The 27,034-nt window shown below is 46.3% G+C and overlaps 1 protein-coding gene across 1 annotated transcript in view; it reads right to left on the reverse strand.

The window, feature by feature from the left end:
* The window catches only part of LOC139154307 (dynein axonemal heavy chain 2-like), a 38,515-nt gene extending 14,947 nt beyond the window's left edge, over positions 1–23,568 (reverse strand). The window contains exons 1-6 of the mRNA XM_070728726.1: positions 23,516–23,568; positions 21,913–22,049; positions 14,592–14,683; positions 12,058–12,228; positions 7,767–7,995; positions 6,133–6,243 (exon numbers count right to left, since the gene is read on the reverse strand). Of these exons, the coding sequence (XP_070584827.1) occupies positions 6,133–6,243; positions 7,767–7,995; positions 12,058–12,228; positions 14,592–14,683; positions 21,913–22,033 (724 nt within the window). The 5' untranslated portion in view covers positions 22,034–22,049; positions 23,516–23,568. The remainder of the gene's footprint in view (positions 1–6,132; positions 6,244–7,766; positions 7,996–12,057; positions 12,229–14,591; positions 14,684–21,912; positions 22,050–23,515) is intronic.
* Between the last annotated feature and the right edge of the window lie 3,466 nt (positions 23,569–27,034).

Raw genomic sequence — 27,034 nt, forward strand, 5'->3', positions numbered from 1 at the left:
GGCCGAAGGGGGCTTTTTTTTTCCTGGAGGGGGTGGGCAAACAAAGGAAGACTACCGCCCCTTCCCCAAATTTCCCAAACGGGCAAGGAACTCCTGAAGGAGATTTCCCAGCTCCGCCAGTCGAAAAGTTTGGGGCAAAGCACCCGGCAATTCACCCACCCCGGCCTCCTTCGTCAGAGAAAATGCTCATAATGGAATCGGCTAATAGCCGCCGCAGCGGTGTGGGCAGGCGGGCGGCCGTCTCCAAAGCGCCTCACAGCATGGAAGCCCGCAATCTTTGTGCCAAATTACCGGGCAAAACAATCGCGCGGCTCAGGGGATTAAAAACGGACGAGTGTCTTTCAGGGCTGGAAGAACAGCCGAGTTTTGAGAGCACCCCCCTCCCGAAATCGCCGATTGGCCACGGAAACCCTGAGGACACACGGAGTCCTCGCCTTAATGACCGCAAAGGAGGTTCAGATTTCCTGTTGCCGAGCCAGAAGTGAGTTCGGGCCCAGTTTTACGACCTTGCTTGTCCTATGGATGTTAACGGAATCGCCGCGGTCGTTAAGGGAATCCAGCTCCCGCCCTCCACACCCCACTGACTTTGCTTGTGGGGAGGTTGCAAAAGGGGGGGGTCACCTGCCCCCTCCCCCCTCCGGAGACATTACAACTGTCGTAAATATGAATCAGTTGCTGAGTGTCTGGATTTTGACCGCATGAGCACAACAATGCTGCGATGGTCCTAGGTTCACCTGCCAAAAGCGGGGGTGGAGGGGCGCCCATGCATGCCCACACCCAGAATTCCATGTGCACCACCACCACCCCGCCCATGCGCATGTGTCCCAAACTCCTGGCATGTGATGGCACGTCCGTTTATTTGCTCTCTACGGGCTTTACTGTTTTTTTACTTGTATTGTATCTATAACCATTGTTAGTCAATCAGAGTCTGTTTCGGAGAGAGCAGCATATAAATGCAATCAATCAATAAATTAATCAATTAATCAATCAATCAAGCCCCACCCACATTGGAGGCACTTCGGAGGCAGAAAATGGCCCATTTGCCAAATTAAAATTAATAATAATAATAATAATAATAATAATAAATAAAAAAAATAGATTTGTATGCCGCCCTTCTCCATTTTTTTTCTTTTCTCTCAAGCTTTCGAGGAGTCTGGGGAGGATGAAAACAGGAAGAAGGAAGGAAGGAAAAGGAGGGAGGAGAGGAAGGAAGTAGATAGAGGGAGGGAGGAAGAGATGAGGGCGGGAGGACAGGAAGGAAGGAAGGAAAGAAGGAAGGAGGGAGAGTGGGAGGGAAAGGAAGGAAGATGATGGGAGAGAGGAGGGACAGAAATGAAAGAAGGGAAGGGAGGGAGGAAGGAGAGAGAGGGAGGGGAGGGAGGAAGGAAGAGATGATGAAGGGGTGGGAGGGAGGGGAAGAGGGAAGGAAGGAAGATGATGGAGGGAAGGAGGCAGGGAGGAAGGAAGAATAGAAAGGAATGAAGGAAGGAGAGGGGGGAGGGAAGGAAAGAAGGGAGGAAGGAAGGAGGGAGGAAGGAAGGAAGGAAGAGAGAAGGGAGGAAAAAAGGGAGAAAGGAAGGAAGGGAGGGAGGAAGGAAGGAAGAAAAGGAAGGAAGGAAGGAAGAAGGGAGGAAGGGAGGGAAGGGAGAAAGGAAGGAAGAAAAGAAGGGAGAAAGGAAGGAAGGAAGGAAGGGAGAAAGGAAGGAAGGAAGGAAGAAAAGGAAGGAAGGAAGGAAGAAGGGAGGGGAGAAAGGAAGGAAGAAAAGAAGAGAGAAAGGAAGGAAGGAAGGAAGGAAGGAGGAAGGAAGGAAGGAAGGAAGGAAACTCACTATCCTGGCCTTTTGCACAAGGAAGGACCCTGCCCACCCACCCACCCATTTCCACTCCCAGTTTCCACATTTGCCTGATAGAGATGAGGGCCCTGTATCATTCAGTCAGCATCTCCCTCTCTCTCTCTCTCTCTCTCTCTCTCTCCCGTGTCCGCAGCGCGAGACGTTCAATTGAATTTGCGCAGGGCGGAACAAATGAGCGGCAGGCCCAGAACTGACGGGCGAAGGCTCCCAGCCGCGCATTCCGCCTGTGGGGCCGGGAAAGAGATGCAGAGCCCGGCGCAAGCGAGAGACCCCCAGCTGGGTGGCCTCACACAAAAATGGGGTGGGGGTGGCAAGTTAAGCCCACTCAACACAATAAAAGAGAGGCTCACCCTGTGACTGGAGGACCCCCCCCCCCTTTTCTAGGGCAATCGATGCTCTAACATGCCTGAAGCCCAGACCACGACTTATGACTTTTCCTTTAGCCACCACTTAAAGTTACAAATAGTGACTTAGGAGACGTCCTCGGCGCTTACAACTGCCGCGATAAGCCCCAGGGTCCCGGGAATCAACATTTAGGGCTTGTTTGAGACATACGGAACCAGGTGCGAATCCTTGCAGCACCCACCACACTCCAAAAGCCAGAACGGCGTCGGAAACATTGCTGAGACCTTTGGGGAGATAAGTGCCACGATAACAACGAGGCCGCCACCAAAGCCACGGATTCACCGCCACCCAAATTTGGGCACCTCGGATGGGCCAGAAGGCCGCCCAACCCGTCTGCCAGGATCAGGGGATTCTCATTTTTGGTGACCTCCCACCAAGCAACATCCATGGGGGAAGCCGGATTCACTTAGTGACCTAATTTCAGAAACTGCAGTGATTCACTTTACAACCAGGGGCAGGAAAATGGGCAAAACTTTACCGAACAGCTTCCTCACTACTTACGACATGGTCCCAATGTTACGTCCGCTGCACCGTGTCCATGTTCATTTGCCCTTCGGACCAACCGCAGGGAGGCTGGAGTGACCCCTGTCTATCTCGCCCCAGCTCCTCTTCCAGGGGGTCCCCCCTGCCAAGGATCCCCCACCCACCCCAACTGGGTCCCAATAAGCAAGTGAGGGTGAACTTTTTTCCCCTCAGGCATGGAAAGTGTGTACGCACATACATAGAAACATAGAAACATAGAAGATTGACGGGAGAAAAAGACCTCCTGGTCCATCTAGTCTGCCCTTATACTATTTCCTATATTTTATCTTAGGGTGGATCTATGTTTATCCCAGGCAGGTTTACATTCAGTTACTGTGGGTTTATCTACCACGTCTGCTGGAAGTTTGTTCCAAGGATCTACTACTCTTTCAGTGAAATAATATTTTCTCACGTTGCTTCTGATCTTTCCCCCAACTAACTTCAGATTGTGTCCCCTTGTTCTTGTGTTCACTTTCCTATTAAAAACACTTCCCTCCTGGACCTTATTTGACCCTTGAACATATTTAAATGTTTTGATCCTGTCCCCCCTTTTCCTTCTGTCCTCCAGACTCTACAGATTGAGTTCATGAAGTCTTTCCTGATACGTTTTATGCTTGAGACCTTCCACCATTCTTGTAGCCCGTCTTTGGACCCATTCAATTTTGTCAATATCCTTTTGTAGGTGAGGTCTCCAGAACTGGACACAGTATTAATCCAAATGGGGTCTCACCAGCACTCTATATAGCGGGATCACAATCTCCCTCTTCCTGCTTGTTATACCTCTAGCTATGCAGCCAAGCATCCTACTTGCTTTCCCTATCGCCCAACCACATCCCATCGCACTTGTGCAAGTGCCCACACCTGTAATTCAATGCCTGGCGCGAAAATTGCCTCCCTGCCCACCACCCCGAGGGTCTCTGGAGGCCAGAAACTGCCCATTTCCCAACTTTTGGTTGGCCTGGTAGGGCTCTTTTTCACCCTCCCCAGGCTCCAAAGGCTTCTCTGGAGCTTGGGAAGGGCAAAAATGCCCTCCCCCACCCCCCGGAGGCCCTCCGGAAGCCGAAAATGCCCTCCCAGAGCCTTCGTGCGAGCCAACAATCAGCTGCCCGGTGCGCACACGTGTGCTGGAGCTGAGATAGGGCAACAGCTCGCATGCCAGCAGATATGGCTCCGCGTGCCGCCTGTGGCACCCGTGCCATAGGTTCGCCATCACTTCTGTAGGCATTAAATGCGTCATTGCCCCCCCACCCCCACCAGGAACGCAAACCTTTCACAGAAAATCTTCCACGGTTCATTTAGTGACCGTTCAAAATTGCAATGGCACCAAAAAACCCAATAGGCGGTAAGAGTTTTTCACACTTATGACCGTTGTGGCATTCCCATGGTCATACGGTCAAAATTCACTTAGCAAATGATTCACGTTTATGACAGTGGCAGTATCTTGGTGGTGGGGGGGGTGTATCACGTGATCCCCTTTTGTGATATTTCCGACAAGCAAATTCCAAGAGGGGAAGCAGGATTTGCTTAATGACCAGGTGACCGCGGTGATAAGCAAACAAAGTCGTAGAATGGGCCAAAACTCCCTTAATGCATCTCACCCAGCGATGGAAATTTGGGGCTCAATTGTGGGGTCTAAACTCAAGAACTTCCAGCAAGAAAGATCCCCCCCTCAATGTTCATCATAAAGGACCGATTTCCTCTAGGAGTACAAGACGGTCCTTTTTCCAGTGTCCGAGACCACCCTCCTTCTGTTGCCCACCCCTCCCGACTGGACTCTGCCATGTGAATAAAAATCTGTAAATGCACAAAACCTGCAGAAACGGTTTCTCTTCTTCACTCTCTTCCTTCCTTCCTTCCCTTCCTCCCTCCCTCTTTTCTTCTCTCATTTTGTCTTTCTTTTTTCAGCCGTCCTTTTACTTCCTTTCTTCCTCCCTCCCTCCTGTCTTTCCTCCTCCTCTTCCTTCCCTTCCTTCCTCCCTTCTTTCTTCTCTCATTTTTTCTTTCAACCGTCCTTTTACTTCCTTCTACTTCCCTCCTGCCTGTCCTCCTTCCTACTTCCTTCTCCTTTCCTCATCTTCTCCCTCCCTCCCTTCCCTTCCTCCTTTCTTCTCTCATTTTCTTTCTTTTTTCAACCTTTCTTTTACTTCCTATCTCCCTCTCTCCTGCCTTTCCTTCCTCCACTTTCCTTCCTCCCTCCCTCCTTTCTTCTTTCATTTTTTCTTTTCTCAACCTTCCTTTTACATCCTTTCTTCCTTCCTCCCTTCTTCCCCCTTATCTCCTTCCTTCCCTTCCCTTCCTTCCTTCCTTTTCCTCCCTTTCTCCCTCCCTCCTTCCTTCCATACTCTCACTCCAGGGGGGCAGAGCTGGGTAGAAGACCCCTGATTCATAGAAACATAGAAGATTGATGGCAGAAAAAGACCTCATGGTCCATCTAGTCTGCCCTTATAGCATTTCCTGTATTTTATCTTAGGATGGATCGATATTTATCCCAGGCAGGTTTACATTCAGTGACTGTGGATTTACCAACCACGTCTGCTGGATGTTTGTTCCAAGCATCTACTACTCTTTCAGTGAAATAATATTTTCTCATGTTGCTTTTGATCTTTCCCCCAACTAACTTCAGTATTCCAAATGTGGTCTCACCAGCGCTCTATATAAGGGGATTACAATCTCCCTCTTCCTGCTTGTTATACCTCTCGCTATGCAGCCAAGCATCCTACTTGCTTTTCCTACCACCCGACCACACTGCTCACCCATTTTGAGACTGTCAGAAATCACTACCCCTAAATCCTTCTCTTCTGAAGGTTTTGCTAACACAGAACTGCCAATGCAATACTCAGATTGAGGATTCCTTTTCCCCAAGTGCATTATTTTACATTTGGAAACATTAAACTGCAGTTTCCATTGCTTTGACCATTTATCTAGTAAAGCCAAATCATTTGCCATATTACAGATGCCTCCAGGAATATCAACCCTATTGCACACTTTAGAATCATCGGCCAATAGGCAAACCTTCCCTACCAAACCTTCCCCTATGTCACTCACAAACATATTAAAAGGAATAGGACCCAGAACAGACCCTTGTGGCACACCACTTGTAACCTGTCTCTGCTTCCTCGTCCTTCCGTCTCCCCAACCTGCAGCCAGACTCACTATCCTGCTGTTAAGACCAGGCGCGCGCAAGGCGCTTGATTCGATTGGGAATGATAGATGCAGCGGTATCAATTCCCTCACAAGCGAGAGCGGCAGAGACAACGGCGTCTGGTGTGGTCCTCCCCAGCGGCCCATCTCCTCCTCTTCCGATCTGGTTAGTGCCCCCCCCCCATCAGGTACCCAAAGGCCCATCACTCACTCTCCAGACGCTGGACCACAGCTTTGTCTTTCAGGGCCACCTCCGGGGTGATGGAGAAGGACTCGATCGGGATGTAAAGGACGGTCCGGCCCTTGATCTTGTAGCGGGTATCTGCAGATGGAAAAGGTCAGGGATTAGGGTCTTTTTTGGTTTTGCAGGGAGGGGGAACCTCGGGACATCTCTTTGAGACCCCCCCCCCAATTCTCATTCCTCGGTCCTTGATTGAAAAACGTGAAAATTCCAGGTCGTCCTCGACTTCTGAAGTTTCGTTTAGTGACCGTTTGAAGTTATGACGGCACTGAAAAAAGCGACTTACAGCCAGTGCAGGTAATCCTCAAAATGACAACAGTTCATTTAATGATTGTTTCAAAGTTACAACAGTACTGAGAAACATGACTTATACAGCCATTTTTCACACTATTTATTTATTTTATTTTATTTACTTATTCATTTTATGCAATAGCACTTTTTAGCAGAGCCAGCCTCAACCCCACGATCCGGGTCCTCATTTTACCCACCTCGGAAGGATGGAAGGCTGAGTCAACCTTGAGCAGGTGATGAGATTTGAACCGCTGACCTACAGATCTACAGTCAGCTTCCATGGCCTGCAGTACAGCACTCTACCTGCTGCGCCACCCCGGCTCTAACGACTGTTGCCGTACCCTCTTGGGCATAGGATCAAAATTAATGAGCCGTGGTGGCGCAGCAGGTAGAGCGCTGTACTGCAGGCCACTGAAGCTGACTGTAGATCTGAAGGTCAGTGGTTCAAATCTCATCACCGGCTCAAGGTTGACTCAGCCTTCCATCCTTCCAAGGTGGGTCAAGTGAGGACCCGGATTGTGGGGGCAATAGCCTAGCTCTGTTAAAAAGTGCTATTGCTAACATGTTGTAAGCCGCCCTGAGTCTAAGGAGAAAGGCGGCATAAAAATTGAATAAATAAATAAAATAAATTAATTAATTAATTAAGATTCTTAGCAACCAATTCATATTTATGGTCACATGATCGCCTTTTTTGGGGACCTTTTTTTGGGACTACATTCATTTAACAAACGTGTTCCTTACTCAAAAAACAGCAGTGATTTGCTTAGCAACGCTGGCAAACAAGGTCATAAAACAGGGCAAAACTCATGCAACCTCCTTTTGCAGCAAGCAATGAGGGTGGGTTGGTCATGACGTGGCCTACGGATGGAGCTTTCGCCTGACAATCGGGAGGCCATGAGTTTGATCCTAGGTAGAGGCCGATATTTCTCTCTCTCTGGGCACAATGAGAATCTTTCTGCCAAACAAAACTCCGCCCTGGCAATGGGGAAAGGCACCCGGCCAGTAAAACACTCGGCTCTGTTCAGTGGCCCAAATTCCACCCCGCAAGGGATTATGGAGCCATCAAAAGATGATGACAAATGGAGGTGGGTTAGCCGGCTTTGCTTAACAACCACACGATTCACTTAACGACTGCACTGACTCACTTAACAACCATGGCAAGAGAAGCCGTCCAACAAAGCAAGACTCGCTGAACAAACAACTCACTTTGCAACGGAGAGTTTTGGGCATTAACGGTGGTCGTTAAGCTGAGCCAGAGATCTGGGATAGCAACCACAGGTGGACCCGACAGAGAGGTACAGCCAAACCCTTACCTGTCAGGGAGGTCATGAAATGATAAATTTCAGAGAAAAATTCATTTTTGATGCTTTCGGGCCAGGAGCCTTTGCGGAAGAGGCGGGGCAGGTAAGCCGCGTTGAGTGCGCGCATCAGGGAATTGATGTAAGGTCTGCGTACGGAGCCAAACTGCACCACTTCGTGGAAGGTCTCCTCCGTAATTTCTGCGTTCTCCTGGCGGATGAAGAAGTCCAGCTGTTTCTGCTCCTGGTTGGGAGAATGACACAAAATATATATATATATATCAGGACAGCAACAAGGACAGTTATACGAGAAGGATGGCAGGCCAAGTAGAAACCGTATAGAATGGTGGTTAGGTAAGGGAAGGTGGCTACAAATAAATGCAATATGTAAATATCTTAATAAAGAAGTACTATTGAGGGAGGAGACAGGGTTAGAGAAAATAATAAGAGAAAAAAGTGAGGGTATAAAGGCGCAAGCAACCAAAATATATAAATTGCTAGTGCAGTCAGACGGGGACACGATTGAAGGATTGACTAAAGGGTGGCAAAATGAGATACAAGTAGAGGTACAAGAGATGGAAAATGTAGTAGAAAATATAAGGAAAATTAAAAATACAAGAATCAGGGAAATGAGAAGGAAAATATTACATAAGTGGTATTTTACTCCCGTTCAACTCGCACACCTTCAGCAGAAGGTCAGGGGGAATTGTTGCTCTTTGATATATATATACATATAAGTATATTATTATTATTTTTTGTTCAAAAATATATATATATATAAAGAAACTCAATCAACAATCTTAATTTTAAAAATCTATAATTAAATTTAATTATAATGTAATTTTCAAGTGTGGCTTTTCTGCTTAGATCTTGTAACAGTTAGAGTTTTTTATATTTTGTATTAGTTAGACTTCTATGATAAGCGGAGCAATAGTAGCTCCTTAAATGTTCAATGTTGTATGTCTTTGTTCGTTTTACTTTGAAAATAATAAAAAATATTTAAAAAAAATAAATAAATAAAAGGAGTGTTTATGCATATGTTTTGGGAATGACCGATAGTGCAGGAATTTTGGCAAAAAGTGAAAGAGGACATCAATAGAATGCTAAACATACAATGGACAATCACTAAGGAAATGGCAGTACAGTGATCCCCCGGTTATTGCGTCCCCGACCATTGCGAACAGGGTAATTCGCGATTTTTCAACCCGGAAGTCAAAATACCATCTACGCATGCGTGCCCTTTTTTTCTATGGGCACGCATGCGTAGATGGCAACCGGGAGATCAGCTGCTGGGCGGCTTCCCTGGGTCTTCCCCCTCTTGCTGGCATCAGCCAGGAGTTTTCCCACCGCCCACGCAAACTCCTCGCTACCGCTCGCCCGCCCTTCACCTGCCCACGCCATTCGCTCCCCCTCTTGCTGGCGGGAGGGCGAGAAGCCCTCCCCAGCACCCGCTCGCCCGCCCTTCACCGCTCGCCCGCCCTTCGCCCTGGCCGCTTCTTCCCAGCGGAGAAATTCCAGCCCCCACCTGGTCCCGCCCGATCCTCCTCCCTGAGGCAGCTCGCCCTCCCATGGCCGCTTCCTCCACCCTCCATCGCAAGCCCTCGCCACCGCAGCCAACGCGCGCTGCAATCTTCAAGCCCGGCTCCTTTCGGCCCAGCATCCCGGGCCAAGCGGCTGCCTTCCGTGACTGAGCCTGGCTGGCCCGGAAGATCGTAGCGCGCATTGGCTGCAGCGGCGGCGACATTGCTGCCGGCTTGGCTTCGCTCGCCGCTGCAGCCAACGCGCGCTACGATCTTCCGGGCCAGCCAGGCTCAGCGGATCAAGCCCGGCTCCTCTCGGCCCAGCATCCCGGGCCAAGCGGCTGCCTTCCGTGACTGAGCCTGGCTGGCCCGGAAGATCGTAGCGCGCGTTGGCTGCAGCGGCGAGCGAAGCCAAGCAGGCGCGCCGTTCTCCGCTGACTCCTAAAGCGGGGAAGTTCGCCAGGAGTCAGCGGAGAACGGCGCAACTGTTTTAAAAACGATCGGAGCTTTCCAATGAGTCCCGAAGACAAACGGCAAACTTCCGCGTTTGTCTTCGGGACTCATTGGAAAGCCGCGCGGGTGTTTTAAAACATCCCCGCCGACATGGGGGGCTTGCTAGCACCCCCCCAACCCGGGTTGGGGGTTCGGGGGGGTGCTAGCGAGCCCCCCATGTCGGCGGCGACATTTTAAAACAGCCGCGCCGCCCCCCAATCTTCGGCTCCTCGCTAGCGCTGCGGAAGTTTAAAACACCATCTGCACATGCGCAGATGGTGTTTTTACTTCCGCAGCGCTACTTCGCGAAAACCCGCTCGTTGCGGGGGGTCCTGGAACGGAACCCTCGCAACGAGCGGGGGATCACTGTACTAGTAGAAAGCAATGCGATGGGAGAATTTAGAGAAATAAAACAAGCAGCAATAGAAAGCGCACAGGCGGTAATAGTCTTGGGTTGGAAGGACGCAACAAAATGGACAATGCAAAATTGGTATAGGTACATGGTGGACCATATTCAATTTGAAATTATGGATAAAAGGATAAATTCGGATAATGAAACTGAGTTGGGACAACTGATGGGACGGTGGGACAAGGTAAGACGATATATGACGAGCAGAATCCGAGACCAAGCTACAAAAAATAAATTGGAATCACTCTATAATATGTAAATAGATATATTGCTCTTGGGTCAAGTGGACTATACAAGAAACACCCCCGATTTGGTGGTGGGGAATGTGTGTGTGTCTGGGTGGTGGGCACATTTCACTATGCACTGTTTTATGTTGTGTGTACATAAATTTGTTAAAAATTAATTTAAAAAATAAATAAAAAATAAATAAATAAATTTTAAAAAGGACAGCAACAAGGAAGGCCAGACGCTATGTTTTCTCAACTCCACTGACTTCAAACTCCGGTATGCTGGCTGGGAAATTGAGATCTACGAAAGCAGACTATCAATCCTGGGTCTAGAAAGCTTAGAACTACGACGCCTAAAACACGATCTAAGTTTTGCCCACAAAATCATATGCTGCAACGTCCTGCCCGTCAATGACTACTTCAGCTTCAACCGCAACAACACAAGAGCACGCAACAGATTCAAACTTAATATTAATCGCTCCAAGCTTGACTGTAAAAAATATGACTTCAGCTACCGAGTTGTCGAAGCGTGGAACTCATTACCGGACTCAGTAGTGTCAACCCCTAACCCCCAACATTTCTCCCTTAGACTATCCACGATTGACCTCTCCAGGTTCCTTAGAGGTCAGTAAGGGGCGTACATAAGTGCATTAGCCTGCCTTTCGTCCCCTGTCCAATTGTCTCTCTTTACTTCATATATCATATATCTTTTCTTCCTTTCATATATCTTCTCCTCTACTTTTATATCTTTTCTTTACATATAATACTTCATGTCTATCATCTTCAATATGTATTGTGTATTGGACAAAATAAATAAATAAATAAAATAAATAAATCAGAACTGCAGAAGAAACAATGGCTGCCAACCTGCCTTCCATTGAGGACCTGTATACTGCACGAGTCAAAAAGAGGCTGAGAAAATATTGACTGACCCCTCGCATCCTGGACACAAACTGTCTCAACCCCTACCTTCAAAACGTCGCTATAGACCACCGCACACCATGAAAACTAGACACAAGAACAAGTTTTTCCCGAACGCCATCACTCTGCTAAACAAATAATTCCCTCAACACTGTCAAACTATTTACTAAGTCTGCACTACTATTACTACTAGTTTTTCTAATAATTCCTATCACCCATTTCCTTCCACGTATGACTTGTTGCTTGTATCCTTAAGATTTCTATTAATATTTATTTATTTATTTATTTATTATTTAGATTTGTATGCCGCCCCTCTCCGAGGACAATATCCGAGGATATTGTTTCTTCATTGCTCATTTGACCCCTATGGCAGCCATGAAGGGTTGTACCTCAGGATGCTTGACAAATGTATATTTTCTTTTATGTAACAGAGCATCTGCACCAAATTCCTTGTGTACCAAATCACACTTGGCCAACAAAGAATTCCATTCCATTCCATTCCATTGTATTCTATTCTATTCTCTATTCCATTCTATTCTCTTCTCTCTTCTATTCCATTCCATACATGAAGACCAGTACAGACACCTCTTAATTAGTATGGGCTGAATAGGAGGGGGCTGGACTAAGTTAAGTTAAATTAAGTTAAATTATTAAATTAAATTAAATTAAATTAAATGACCTCCAAGGTCCCTTCCAGTTTTGTTCTGATTGATTGATTGATTGATTGGTTGAGTCACCTGATGAGGCATGACCGGCTCCACTTTCAAGCCGGCGAACTCGTCGACGTAAAATACAATCATGGTTTGGGTGACGTCCTTCAGGAACTGGTCCATAGCGGCCAGATGTTCCTCCGTCCACATGTCTTCAGTGACGCCGGACAAGGACAGCCGTTTTCGGAGGCAGGGCTTCTGCACAAAGACAGAGGGGAGGGGGGGACACCATCAAAATTTGGGCAAAGTAACACAATCCACGCTGTCTCAAAGAGAGGGGCGATTTTTTCCCCTGGACGAGTTGCGTCTTGTGCGGGCACACAAATCCATAATCCTCGAATTATGCCCAGTTTCTGAGTGACCGTTGAAGGTTTCCTACCTGGGGGAAAACAAGCAAGCCCCCAATGAACAGTAGTTCATTTAGTGACCGTTCGAAGTTTGAATGGCACTGACAAAGGGGACTCCAGACCCGTTTTTTCACACTTGTGACTGTTGAAGCATTACTTATGTACCTGACAAAAATGACTCACATTTACAACGGCGGCAACATCCCGAGGTCACGTGATCCCTTTTTTGCAAACTTGAGTAAAGTCAAGGGGGGGGGGAGCCAGATTCACTTAACAACCCAAGTTATTGATCTATCAATGGCAATGATTCACTTAACGACTGCGGTGAGAGAGGTCGTCAAACGGAGCAAAATTAACCTAATGACCATGTCGCTAGGCAGCAAGAACTTCTGGCTCCATTGCAGTCGTAGGTGAAGAACTTATCCGTAGTTATCCATGCAGCCGCGAGAGCCATCGTGGGGCTTCCCAGATTCGCCCACGTTTCTGCAACACTGTGGCTTGCATTGGCTGCCGATCAGTTTCCGGTCACAATTCAAAGTGTCGGTCATGACCTTTAAAGCCCTACATGGCATTGGACCAGAGTACCTCCGGAACCGCCTGCTACCGCACGAATCCCAGCGACCGATAAGGTCCCACAGAGTTGGCCTTCTCCGGGTCCCGTCGACTAAACAATGTCGTTTGGCGGGCCCCAGGGGAAGAGCCTTCTCTGTGGTGGCCCCGGCCCTCTGGAACCAGCTCCCCCCCGAAGATTAGAATTGCCCCCACCCTCCCTGTCTTTCGTAAACTACTCAAGACTCACTTATACCGCCAGGCATGGGGGAGTTGAGATATTCCTTCCCCCTAGGCCATTACAAGTTATGCATGGTATGTTTGTGTATATGTCACATGCTGTTTTTATTATTGTTGTTAGCCGCCCCGAGTCTACGGAGAGGGGCGGCATACAAATCCAATAAATTGTTATTATTATTATTATTATTAATGATCCAGATTTGAAATTCACACACACACACAAACACACACAGGGTGTCCCTTGTTCACATGGCCAATATTTACAACGTACTGTATTTTGACAGAAAAAAACCTTTTGTTGACTTTTTATTTATTTATTTGTTTGTTTGTTTGTTTGTTTGTATGCCACCCCTCTCCGGAGACTCGGAGCGGCTCACAACAAGAAACACAGTACAAATCCAATGATTAAAAAACAATTTAAAACCCTTAATATAAAAACATACATCCCAGACAAAAACCATACGTAAAGCGGAAACGGCCCTGGAGAATCAATTTCCCCATGCCTGACAGCAGAGGTGGGTTTTAAGGAGTTTGCAAAAGGCGAGGAAGGTGGGGGCGGTCCTAATCTGCAGGGGGAGCTGGTTCCAGAGGGTCGGGGCCGCCACAGAGAAGGCTCTTCCCCTGGGTCCCACCAGACGACATTGTTTCGTCGACGGGACCCAGAGAAGGCCCACTCTGTGGGACCTAACTGGTCGCTGGGATTCATGCGGCAGAAGGCAGTCCCGGAGATAGGAAAGATTTTTTAAAAGGTGACCGTTTTGGACAATGGGCTTGCTTAACAACCAGTGATCCCCTTAACAACCACAGGGGGGGGGGAGCCAGCTTCTTCCCACACACACACTAAGCAACCCACCCACCCCTTATTCCTAAAAACTTTTCTGAGAGGGGGGGAAAAAACCCTGGAAATCAGGATCCCATTAGCACCACATCTGGCATGGCAGCACAGAACCAGATGTGCCGGGGTGTGTGTGATGCAAAGGAAGTGTGCAAGATCGCAAGCAGAAATGTTCTCCTCCTCGGCCTCCCCTGGGATTTGTCTTGAGGAGGGGGGGCGGGGGGCAGCCAGTGACTCCCTCCTCCCTCTCTCCCCTTTGCAAAATTCCCCTAAATTCTGCAATGGTCGTAAGTGTGAAAAACAATTGTTAAGTCGTTTTTTTTCAGTACAGATTGTCCGTACTGAACTTACAAGAGTTCATTTAGTGACCAAAGTTACAACGGCGCTTGAAAAAAGAGTCTTACGTCCACTCTTATGACCACTGCGGCATCCGGTCACGTGATCCAAATTCAGACACTTGGCAAGTCGAGGATTCCCTGTATATCCGCACAATTTCCATGGGTCTGGCTGGCGGAGGGAGGGAGACCCAAAGGGACCCAGCTGGCACCCCCTAAGGGCGAGAGCTCCCTCCTGCCCACCCACCCACTTACCAAATCCACCTCCACCGCTATGTCCATGGAAGAACGGGCCACCAGATCCACCTGTTCTTCTGGCTCCTCCGGGACCTGAGGCTGGACATATTCTGGAGGGGGGAGAGAAGACAAGGTGGGGGGAGAGCCCCCCGTCTTAGAAGGTGGGGAGAGCTGGGTGTCAAGCCACGCGATCGGAGGGAATGTGGGCTGGCTGGCCTACCTTGCAGGGGCGCTGTTAGAAGGAGAGGAGCAGAAAGGCTGCGGAAAGGAATTAGGCTAAGAAAGGAGCAGAGGATTAAATGGGGGCTGGTCCTAATACCCCCAAGGATGCTGCTTGAGACTTTAGGGGCAGTTGTCCCCAGCCAAGCATTGCTAACTACAAGACCCATGATCCCTGGCCAACCCTGCCAGGGCTGAGGAAGCCTGCCTTAGGATCATAACCGAAAGACGGACATTAGTAGGAGGTAGAATAGACAGACAGACAGATATGGATGGATAAATTATAGATATAGAGATGATATATTTTTATTGATTGATTGATTGATTTTGTCCATTAAACAATGTGGGTTATAGTGAGTATACATATAGTAAATACATAATGAAGGTTATATAGGATATACTCATAGAAAAATATATCTAAGAAAGAAGAGAAGAGAAGATATAGGAATAAAATATATCAATTAAATATATCAATGATACAAAAATACAGAGATAGAAAGACAACTAGATAGATATGAAGAGATAGATAGATAGATAGATAGATAGATAGATAGATAGATAGATAGATAGATGATAGGTAGATAGGTAGGTAGATATGAGATATATAGAGATGATAGAGAGATGATAGATGATAGATAGGTGACAGATTAGATAGATAGATAGATAGATAGATAGATAGATAGATAGATAGATAGATAGATAGATAGATAGATAGGACCAGGAAGCTATGAGTTCTAGTCCTGCCTTAGGAACAAACGCTGGCTTAGCCACAAAAGGAGTCAGAGAGAGAGAAGCAGAGAGAGAAGGAAGAAGAAAAGGAGAGAGAGAGAGAGGGAGGAAAGAGACAGAGGAGGGAGAGACAGAGGGAAAGAGAGAGAGATAAGAGACAGGAGAGAGAAGGAGGAAGAAAAGGAGAGAGAGAGAAAGGAGAGAGATGGGAAGAGACAGAAGGAGAGAGAGGAGGAAGAAAAGGAGAGAGAGAGAAGGAGAGAGAGAGAAAGGGGAGAGAGGAGAGAGAGGGAGAAAGGGAGAGAGATGGGAAAAGACAGAAGGGGAAGAGAGAGAGAGGATAGAAAGGGAAAGAGGGAGAAGAGTAAGGAGAGAGAAAAAGGAGAGGGAGAGAGAGAGGGAAAAGAAGAGAGCGAATGAGAGAAGGGGAGAACAGGTGGACAGAGAGAAGGAGAGAGAGAGAAAAGGAGAGAGAGAAAGAGGGAGAGGGGGGACATGCACAACTCTTGCTGGGAACATTTGGCGTTGTCAAACTAAATTACAATTCATTTCCCCATAAACCTCTTTTTGTGTCAGACGTTGTCATGAGATACGGAGGCTTAACGCTGATTGAAAACGGACTTTCCGGAGGAGCTGATTTTCCCAGCCCCCCCTCCCCACCCACTATCAATTCTGCACCCAGAGCAGAGGGAGGGTCTGCAGGAGCAACAATGGAGAGGTGGGGGGAAGGCAGAGGCTACCAAAATAGTTTAACGCTGCAGGCAGGACAAAATAATCAATCCGTGCTGCAGACTCTAAAGCGGTCTGGGAAGGAGGTTGTTGAGATAGCCCACTCCCCCCCCCCCCCCCGAGGACCCCTCTGGGTCTCCCACTGCAACGGCATCATCAGTACGTCGGCCAAAGCCAGGGAGGAATGGAATGGAATGGAACGGAACGGAACAAAACAGAATGTAGAATGGAACAGAACAGAACATAGAACATGGAATCGGATGGAATGGAACGTAACATAGAACAGAACAACATAGAACGGAATGGAACAGAACAGAATGTAGAATGCAGAACAGAGAAGAGAGAATGGAATGAAATGGAATAGAACATAGAATAGAACGGAACGGAACGGAATGGAACATAGAACATACAACGGAATGGAACAGAACAGAACAGAATGTAGAACAGAGAAGAGAGAATGGAATGAAATGGAATAGAACATAAAATAGAACAGAACAGAACGGAATGGAACATAGAACGGAATGGAATAGAACAGAACAGAAAAAGCAGAACAGAGAACAGAGAATGGAATGAAATGGAATAGAACATAGAATAGAACAGAACGGAATGGAAGAGAACATAGAATGCAGAACAGAGAACAGAGAACGGAATGGAACAGAACATACAATAGAATAAAACAGAACAAAACAGAACAGAACATAGAACGGAATGGATTGGAATAGAACATAGAACAGAACAGAATATAGAATGTAGAATACAGAATATAGAATATGGAATGGAACGGAACAAAACATAGAACGGGATGGAATGGAATAGAATATTCCAGACGTGTGTGTGTGTGTGTGTGTGTGTCTGTGTGTGTTTGTTGCACTTGCTTTGTAGGGAAGCCAGGCTAGAGGTGAGCACTAGAGAAAGCGGAGGGGGGGGGGAGAGAACCCCCACCCTCCATGCAAACACACACTTGACAGACTGCAGGTATTTCTCAACTTCCAAGCATTCACTTAGTGGCCGTTTAAAAAGTGACACCCGGCCCTGAACAAAGTAACCTGCGACTATTTTCAACCCTGAACAATGAGACCCTTAGCTATGGACTCGCAGTTATGACGGGTTGCGTCATCCTGGAGGCCGCGTGACCTCCTTTCGCAACCTTCTGACCTTGAGCAAAGCCAAGGACTTGGACTGACCAACAAGAGAGTTGCTAGATAGGTAGTGCATGGAGGGATGGATGGTTGATTGATAAAGGATAGATGGTGATAGACAGACAGACAGACAGACAGATATGGATGGATAGATTAGAGATAGATGAAAGAGAGATAATGGATAGTGATAGATGATGGATGGATAGATGGATGGATGTAGATGAACAGATTAGAGATAGATGAGAGAAAGAGAGATAATGGATAGTGATAGATGATAGAGAGATAGGAAGGCAGAGATGGATAGTAGATAGATGAAGGATGGTAGATAGATAGATAGATAGATAGATAGATAGATAGATAGATAGATAGATAGATAGATAGATAGATGGATATGGATGGACAAATAGATAGATTGATTGATGGATGGATAGATATATATGAATAGATTAGAGATAGATGAGATAGAGAGAAAGAAAGAGATAATGGATAGTGATAGATGATGGATGGATAGATGGATGGATGGATAGATATAGATGAACATATTAGATAGATGAGAGAGAGAGAGAGAAAGAGAGATAATGGATAGTGATAGATGATAGGGAGAAGGAGAGAGAGAGAGAAAGATGATGGATAGTAGATAGATGGTGGATGGTAGATAGGTAGGTAGATAGATAGATAGATAGATAGATAGATAGATAGATAGATAGATAGATAGATAGATAGAGAGATAGATAGATAAATAGATAGATAAATAGATTAGAGAGATAGATAGATAGATAGATAGATAGATAGATAGATAGATAGATAGATAGATAGATAGATAGATATGGATGAATAAATAGATGGATGGATGGATGGATGGATGGACAGACAGATATGGATAGATATGGACAGAAGGCAGGCTATTCCACCCACTAATCAGCTGGGTGGTCTCTCTCTCTCTCTCGGCACCCTAGCAGTATAGACCTACGGCTCGGCTCTTTCATCTATGCACCCTTCTCTTCCGCAATCAAGATCCTGGCACCTGTCCCATGATGAATCACACACACACATACACATACGCTCACACGTGTGGCTTCAGCTGCTCGGCGTTCCCTCCCCCCCCCCCCAATTCAGGGGTCGACGTGGATTCCCCCCCACCTGTTGCAAAGACAGATGGCAACAGGGCTGAGGATTCGGCAGTGCCAGGATTCAGGGCTGGCATGGTTGCAAATCCTGGCCAGTTACTGTGGAAACGCGCAGGTGAGGCCAATGGGATGCCCACGTGTTTCCTGGCGGAGCCCCCTCCTCGCCGCATATAAAGAGGAGGGGGCTCTCTAAGGAAAGACACCCCCACCCAAGTGCCGATTCCAGCGGAGGGCCCCCCAGAAAACATGACTTTCGAAGATGACCTGCATCACCCCATTAATTTCGAACAGACGCCATCTCCTTTCCTTAATATTACTTGGTGGTGGTTGGTTTTTTTCCACGCCGAGGCAGCCATCAGAACGATGCGGCTAATTAAACAGGAAACGGCATCTGTTGGGTTTCTCCACATCTGTTCGCATGATACGCCCCCCCCCTCGATCCATATGGGGAGGGGGAGATGCTGCCCGGATGTGGGGCGCACGCACGGATTTAATAGCAATAGCCTTTAAACCAGTGGTTCTCAAGCTTTCTAATGCCCTGACCCCTTAATACAGTTCCTCCTGTTGTGGTGACCCCCAACCATAAGTCTAGTGCCAATTCTCCCAGCTGTAAACTGATTGGCAGGAAGGTCAGAGGGACAAACCCCCCCCCCCCCCGCAACTGTAATCGCCTGATTGGTCGGAGTACAAGTGCACTAGAGTGCCTTCCGTCCCCTGTCCTATTACTCTCCTATATCTCCTATATCTCCTATTCTTTCATGATATACTCTATTCCTATATATATATATGTGTGTGTGTGTGTGTGTGTGTATATATATATATATATATATATATACACACACACACACACACACATATATATATATATATATATGTATATTCTGTTACTATATTCTATTTATTCTATATATTCTATTCCTATATATTCTATTCCTATATCTTCTTTTCTACTCTTTCTTAGATATATTTTACTATGAGTATCTCCTCTATAACCTTCATCATGTATTTTACTATGTGTACTGTATATTGATATATACTCACTAAAACCCTCATTGTGTATTGGACAAAATAAATAAATAAATAAATAAACTGTAGGAATCTGTCCCAAAGCACCCAAATAGAATTTTTAGTTCCTAACGCTATGGAGAATTTGTTTTTTCCCAGGGTCTTAAATGACCCCTGTGAAACGGGGCCAATACAATCTTAGGCTGCATCGGCAGAGGGGTAGAATCAAGATCACGTGAAGTGTTAATATCACTTTATAAGGCCTTGATGAGACCTCAAAATTCTCCAGTCAACCACGCCTTTCCCCCCCCCCTCCTACCCCCTTAAAGTGAAGAGATAGCAGAGGAAGGGATCAGAAGAGAGTAAGCAAACCACGGCGGGGATACATATCATGTGAAGGGTTAAATACCACTTAGTAAAATCCAAGAATTCCCCAGTCAGCCGTGCCTATTTCAAAGTTTTCCTCCTACCCCCTTAAAGTGAAGAGATCGCAGAGGAAGGGATCAGAAGAGAGTAAGCAAACCACGACGGGGATACATATCATGCAAAGGGTTAAATACCACTTTGTAATGGCTTGATAAGGTCACCCTTCGGATATCGCATCCAGTTTTGGTCCCCAAGGATGTTGAGATTCTAGAAAGAATGCAGAGAAGAGCGACCAAGAGGGCATGAAAAGGGTTTGGGATCTAACTCAGTCACCCCACATTCAGGATCAATAAAACCGAGTTTGTAAAAACAGATTGTATAAAACAGAGGCGTGCAATCAAATTCGTGTGAATGGATTAAGAGAGAGAAAGAGAGAAACATTAGGACAGGGGATGGAAGGCACTCTGGTGCACTTACGCAAACCCCTTACTGACCTCTTAGGAATCGGGAGAGGTCAACAGTGGACAGTCTAAGGACATAGTTTTGGGAGTTAGGTGATGATACTGCAGAGTCTGGTAGTGAGTTCCACGCATCAACTACTCGGTTGCTCAAGTCATATTTTCTACAGTCATGTTCGGAGCGGTTTACTTTAAGTTTGTATCTGTTGTGTGCCTGTGTGTTGTTGACAGTAGGGAACGTTGTGGGCTATGCTCAGGTCTTGTTTAAGGCGACATAGTTCTAAGCTTTCTAAACCTAGGATTATAAGTGTGGTTGCGTAGGGCAGTGTTTCCCAACCTTGGCCACATGAAGATATTTGGACTTCAACTCCCAGAATTCGCTGGCTGGGGAATTCTGGGAGTTGAAGTCCAGATATCTTCAAGTTCCCAAGGTTGGGAAACACTGGCGTAGGGTATTGTGTTGCGAGTGGAGGAGTGGAGGGCTCTTCTGGTAAAGTATCTCTGGGTGTTTTCTAGAGTGTTTTGCTTTGGATTTACTATACTTTGCAAACACTTAGTGAGGCCACACCAGGAATACAGTTTTGGTCACCACATTCCGAAAAAAGAGGTTGAAACTTTTGGAAAAAGTGCAAGGAAGAGCGAGTAAGAGGACCGAAGGCCTGGAGGAGGCTAAAACATACGAAAAACAGTTGCAGGATTTGGGTTTGGCTAGAAAAAAGGAGGACTAGGGGGACATGAGATCAATCCCAGCAACCAGGTCCCACAGAGTGGGCCTTCTCCGGGTCCCGTCAACTAAACAATGTCGTTTGGTGGGGCCCAGGGGAAGAGCCTTCTCTGTGGCAGCCCCGGCCCTCTGGAACCAGCTCCCCCCAGAGATTAGAACAGCCCCCACCCTCCTTGCCTTTCGTAAGCTCCTCAAAACCCACCTCTGCCGTCAGGCATGGGGGAACTGAGATATTCTTTTCCCCCTAGGCTTCTACAGTTTATGCATGGTATGTTTGTATGTATGATTGGTTTTATAACAAGGGTTTTTAGCTGTTTTAGTATTGGATTTTTACATTCTGTTTTTATCACTGTTGTTAGCCGCCCCGAGTCCTCAGAGAGGGGCGGCATACAAATCCAATAAATAAATAAATAAAATAAATCTTGCAATAATCGAGGGGCTGCTCCAAAGAAGAGGGGAGTCAAATTATTATTATTATTATTATTATTATTATTATTATTATTATTATTATTATTATTATATTATTTATTGGATTTGTATGCCGCCCCTCTCCATAGACTTGGGGCGGCTAACAACAATGATAAAAACAACATGTAACAATCCAATACTAAAACAACTAAAAAAAACCTTATTATACAACCAAACATACACGCAAACATACCATGCATAAATTGTAAGGCCTAGGGGGAATGAAAAATTATTCTCCAAGGCAGGACAAGAAGCAACAGATGGAAAGGAATCAAGGAAAGAAGCAACCTTGAATCAAAGGAGAAACTTCCTAAAAGTGGGGACAATTAACCAGTGGAACAGCTTGCCACTAGAAGTTCTGGGTTATGCAAATACCGGGTTCCTCAACAATGGGCGACTGAATGGGCACTTCATTCTTCTCTGTGGACACTGACGCTGCCCGTCCGGCGCGTTTCCCTTTCTTCTCGCTAATTGTGCCACGTCGCCGAGTCGCCATCTTCTAACGCGGGATTCTGCAAGACAACATCCAAAGTGTCGCAATGATAAAGGAATCGGATAAAACAATAAAAATAGCAAACAGGAGTCTCGCTCTCCTCCGCTCTTCGCTCTCCCTAAAATGTTGGGGTTTTTTTAAAAAAAACCCACCATATTTATTATTTTAAATTTATTATATTTATTATTTATTATTTTAAAACTGATTACAAATTACACATTTTACAACCCGTGTAACGTTTGTTGATCCCCGGTTTTGTGCTGTTGTAAAGTCAGTTGTCAGACAGGTTAAACTGAAGGAACAAACCACAATAAATCAACACCTAGTATGATCTGGAGCCCAGCAGGAGCTGGATTCGAATCCACCCCAAATCTGTGCCCAACTGGGCTTCCCGCATGAGATGAAGCCACAATTTCTTCAATCATGGTCAAGTAAGTACGATTCCTTTATCTAAGTTCATAGCAATGCAAACCTTAATGCGGCGTTTTTCAACCTCAGCCCCTTTAAGACGTGGGGAATTCTGGGAGTTGAAGTCCCCCTGTCTTAAAGGGGCCAAGGTTGAAAAATATTGCCCTTCCATCCATATTTATAAAGCCATTATAAAGTGGTATTTAATCGCAGCCAAGGTGAACCATTACCCCAGCTGCTATGGCCTAGAGATGGAGCTCTTGCCTCACCATCAGGAGGTTGTGAGTTCAATCCTAGGTAGAGGCAGATGTTGGGTCTCCTGCTTGGGCAACAGATTGGACTAGATCAGTCAACATATTTAGATTAATAGAGTTGGAAGGGACCTACAAGGGGTCATCTAGTTCAGGGGTAGGCAAAGTTGGCTCTTGTATGACTTGTGGACTTCAACTCCCAGAATTCCTGAGCCAGTCATGCTAGCTGAGGAATTCTGGGAGTTGAAGACCACATGTCATAGAAGAGCCAACTTTGCCCACCCCTGGACTAGATGACCCCTTGTAGGTCCTTTCCAACTCTATTAATCTAAATATGTTGACTCAGCTAGTGTGCAAAACCACAACACACAAACGCACCTGTGTGTTGTGAAGGAGGGAGCCCCACCTCCTTCATCCCTCACTCACCTGCCATGGTTCCCCCACCAATGACACCCCCACCTGCCCTTCTTCCCACCATCCCCAGCCTTGAGACCCTCCTCTGTGACCCACCCAGCATGCAAAGAAACGGGAGTCCTTTGCAGAAGCCCTGGGACTACATTTCCCAGCAATCCCAGCAACCTGTCAGGGCTGCAGGGAATTGTGGGAGCTGAAGTCTCAACATCACTGGTGGGCCCCAGTTGGAGGAAGTGGCTCTCACCACTCCTCTACCTGTTCTTTGGGTTTCCCAGCAGCCTCTGCTCCCCCGCCCCTTACGTCCTCGCTGCTTGAGCCCCCTCCCCACCTCCTCCTGCCCTCCTCGCCCCTTTTTTTCCAAATGCGCACACACCCCCTCTTCTCCGCCTTCTACAAGTCCCACACTTCGCACCTGTCCCCCCTTCCAAAGCAGCTTGGTCTCTCCCAGGACTCCGCCCCTTCATCAATGTTTCCAAGGCAACGGATCAACGGTACAGGCTGTGGGGAGGAGCTCCGCGTGGCAACTGTTGCTGCGAGGAGGGGCGGAGCCTCGGGTGCCTCAAGTAAGGCGGTGGGCGGGCATAATTTCTCATGAGTGACAGGCGAAGCGGTTGAGGGCGTGACGGGAGAAACCACAGTTCGCGCGCAAATCACGAAGCGCGGGCGGGTGGAAAAAAACAACGAGCGGCAGTTGGTGGGGAAGAAGAGCCGGGGAATGTACATCATGTGTCAATCATTACATAGTACACTCCCGAGGCGTGAGGGAGGGGGGACAAGAAGAGGCGGGAGCCAGCCTGTCAATCACATCCCGTGATGCATCTAATTGGATAATATGAATGGAGAAAAGGAAAACTAGAACTACCATAGTTAGAGGGCGTCAAAAAACAAGATGGTGGTGTCTCTTTGCTGCCCCTCTAGTGGTCAACTGGAGATTCTCCCTTCCCCTTCAAATTAATAAAACACCTCAGGATTAAATAGAAAAACCTTTTTTTTAAAAAAAATCAAACTTAAAAAAAAATACTAATTGGGAATATATTAGTGAAGAAATATTAATTTTAACAAATTCTAAATTTTAATAAATTCCAATAAATGAATTTGGTTACCTTTTAATTTTATTTATTTATATATTAGATTTGTGTGCCGCCCTCTGAAAGCTCTGGGTGGCTCACAGGATACAATGTGTAAAACAAAGCGTACAAAACAAATCTAATAAATTAAAAAAACCACAGCTAAAAACCCGATACTGTATGTTAAAATCAGGCAAATAATTCAATCACACCATGCATCACATTTATTAATTTTCAATAAGTTTTATCATTTAAAAAAAATTAATTTTAAAAAACCACATTTTAATAAAATTCAGAGTTTCATCCTCAAATTTTGTTCCGATATATGTCTCAGGAAATTGTACCCCTGCCACCCCTTAAATGCCATTAATTTTAGAATAACAATAACAATAATCTCATTTGCTGTGTATTATTGTTTTCGTGAACATAATATTCATAATAACAACAACAACAATTGACAAAATCACAACCTGTCAGTTGCAAAAGGCCCCGTACTTGGATCTGCGCGCATCATATGAAAATGAGCCGGGGTGGCGCAGCAGGTAGAGTGCTGTACTGCAGGCCACTGAAGCTGACTTGTAGAACTGAAGGTCAGCGGTTCAAATCTCAAGGTTGACTCAGCCTTCCATCCTTCCGAGGTGGGTAAAATGAGGACCCGGATTGTGGGGGCAATAGGCTGGCTCTGTTAAAAAGCGCTACTGCTAACATGTTGTAAGCCACCCTGAGTCTAAGGAGAAGGGCGGCATAAAAATCGAATGAATGAATGAATGAATGAATAAATAAATAAATAAATAAATAAAATACATCACACAGTCCTAGACGTTTGGGAAGTTTTCAATTTGTGTTATTCAGCACATCAATCTCATTTGCTGTGGTGTTTTTGTGATGATGATGATAATAATAATAATGATGATGATGATAATACAGATGCTCTGTTTTAAGCATCACTCCCATGATGCATAGCACCTCAGCTGAGCATCATTTGCTGGCCACATCCAAATGTAATACTGTAAATAAATAGATATATGAAGCTCCCCAGAGTCATTTTGCAGGGCTAGATGGACAGCATATCAATTTTAATGGGTTAATAAATGATAAATCCTTATAAATCCTATAAAGCCCTACATGGCATCGGACCAGAATACCTATGGGACCTACGGGACCGCCTTCTGCCGCACGAATCACAGCGACCGGTTAGGTCCCACACAGTTGGACATCTCCGGGTCCCGTCGACTAAACAGTGCCGTCTGGCGGGACCCAGGGGAAGAGCCTTCTCTGTGGCAGCCCCGGCCCTCTGGAATCAACTCCCCCCGGAGATTTGAATTGCCCCCACCCTCTCTGTCTTCCACAAGATGTTAAAGATCCACTTATGTCGCCAGGCATGGGGGGACTGATTTCCCCCCCTTCTTTGCTGATTATAGCACTTGAGAATGGTATGATTGTGTAGTACTGATTGTTTTTTAATATTAAGGGATTTTAACTTCAGTTTTACTAATATTAGATTTGTACCACTGTTTATTGTATTTTATTATTGTTGTGAGCCGCCCTGAGTCCTTGGAGAGGGGTGGCATACAAATCTAATAAATTATTATTATTATTATTATTATTATTATTATTATTATTATTATTATTATTATAACTTGCTCAATAGAGTTTCAGCTTCAAGCGAGCAAGGTTGGCTGGGGAGTTCTGGGAGTTGAAGTCCACCCTTCTTAAAATGGCCAAGATTGAGAAGCAATGGTCAGTAGTGAGCGCTGGCTAGCCAGTAAAACATTGCACCCGCTCCCTCGAGTCCTTACAGGTGGGCCTCGCCTTATGACCATGATTTGAGTCCAAAATGCCTGTCAGGAAGTGAAACATTTCAGTGAGCTTTGCCCTGCATGATGACCTCGAGTCCTTACAGGTGGTCCTCGCCTTATGACCATGATTTGAGTCCAAAATTCCTGTCAGGAAGTGAAACATTTCATTGAGCTTCGCCCTGCGTGATGACCTCGAGTCCTTGCAGGTGGTCCTCGCCTTATGACCATGATTTGAGTCCAAAATTCCTGTCAGGAAGTGAAACATTTCAGTGAGCTTGAGTCCTTGCAGGTGGTCCTCGCCTTATGACCATGATTTGAGTCCAAAATTCCTGTTAGGAAGTGAAACATTTCAGTGAGCTTGAGTCCTTACAGGTGGTCCTCGCCTTATGACCACAATTTGAGTCCAAAATTCCTGTCAGGAAGTGAAACATTTCATTGAACTTTGCCCTGCGTGATGACCTCGAGTCCTTGCAGGTGGTCCTCGCCTTATGACCACGATTTGAGTCCAAAATTCCTGTCAGGAAGTGAAACATTTCAGTGAGCTTTGCCCTAGGTGATGACTTTGCCTGCCCACCTTTGTTGAATGGATCTCTGCCATTGTTAAGTTAACCAACGCAATTGTTAAGTGAATCCTGCTCCCCCACGGACTGACCAACGGTCGTAAAAGGCGAAACCCTCCGAATTTTGATCTTCTGATCCCCAGGGATGCTGCAAAAGTTGTTGTAAGCGTGAAAAACACAGCTCCGGGGTCACATTTTTCAGTGCCATTGTTGCTCTGGTCACTAAATAAACCATTCTAAGTCAAGGACTGCTTTTATTTTTGCGCTTGCTTGCTGGATCCTTCACTTTGGGGGGGGGGCATTCCCTCAATGGGGGAGGGAGGGCAGGCCTGGCAAGAAAGACCCTTTTGCGAAAAGCATCCGTCCCCGCGTGGCTGCATTCCCACCGCTGCCGGCGGTTATATTATTCCAAGCCCTTTATGCAAAGCGGGAAGCCGTCCACTCTAATGGGCAATTAGGCTCTGCAAAATTGCACTTTGAGTCGGGCCATCTTTGTGTGCGGAGA

The sequence above is a fragment of the Erythrolamprus reginae genome, chromosome Z (assembly GCF_031021105.1).
Source record: "Erythrolamprus reginae isolate rEryReg1 chromosome Z, rEryReg1.hap1, whole genome shotgun sequence".
NCBI classification, from domain to species: Eukaryota; Metazoa; Chordata; class Lepidosauria; order Squamata; family Dipsadidae; genus Erythrolamprus; species Erythrolamprus reginae.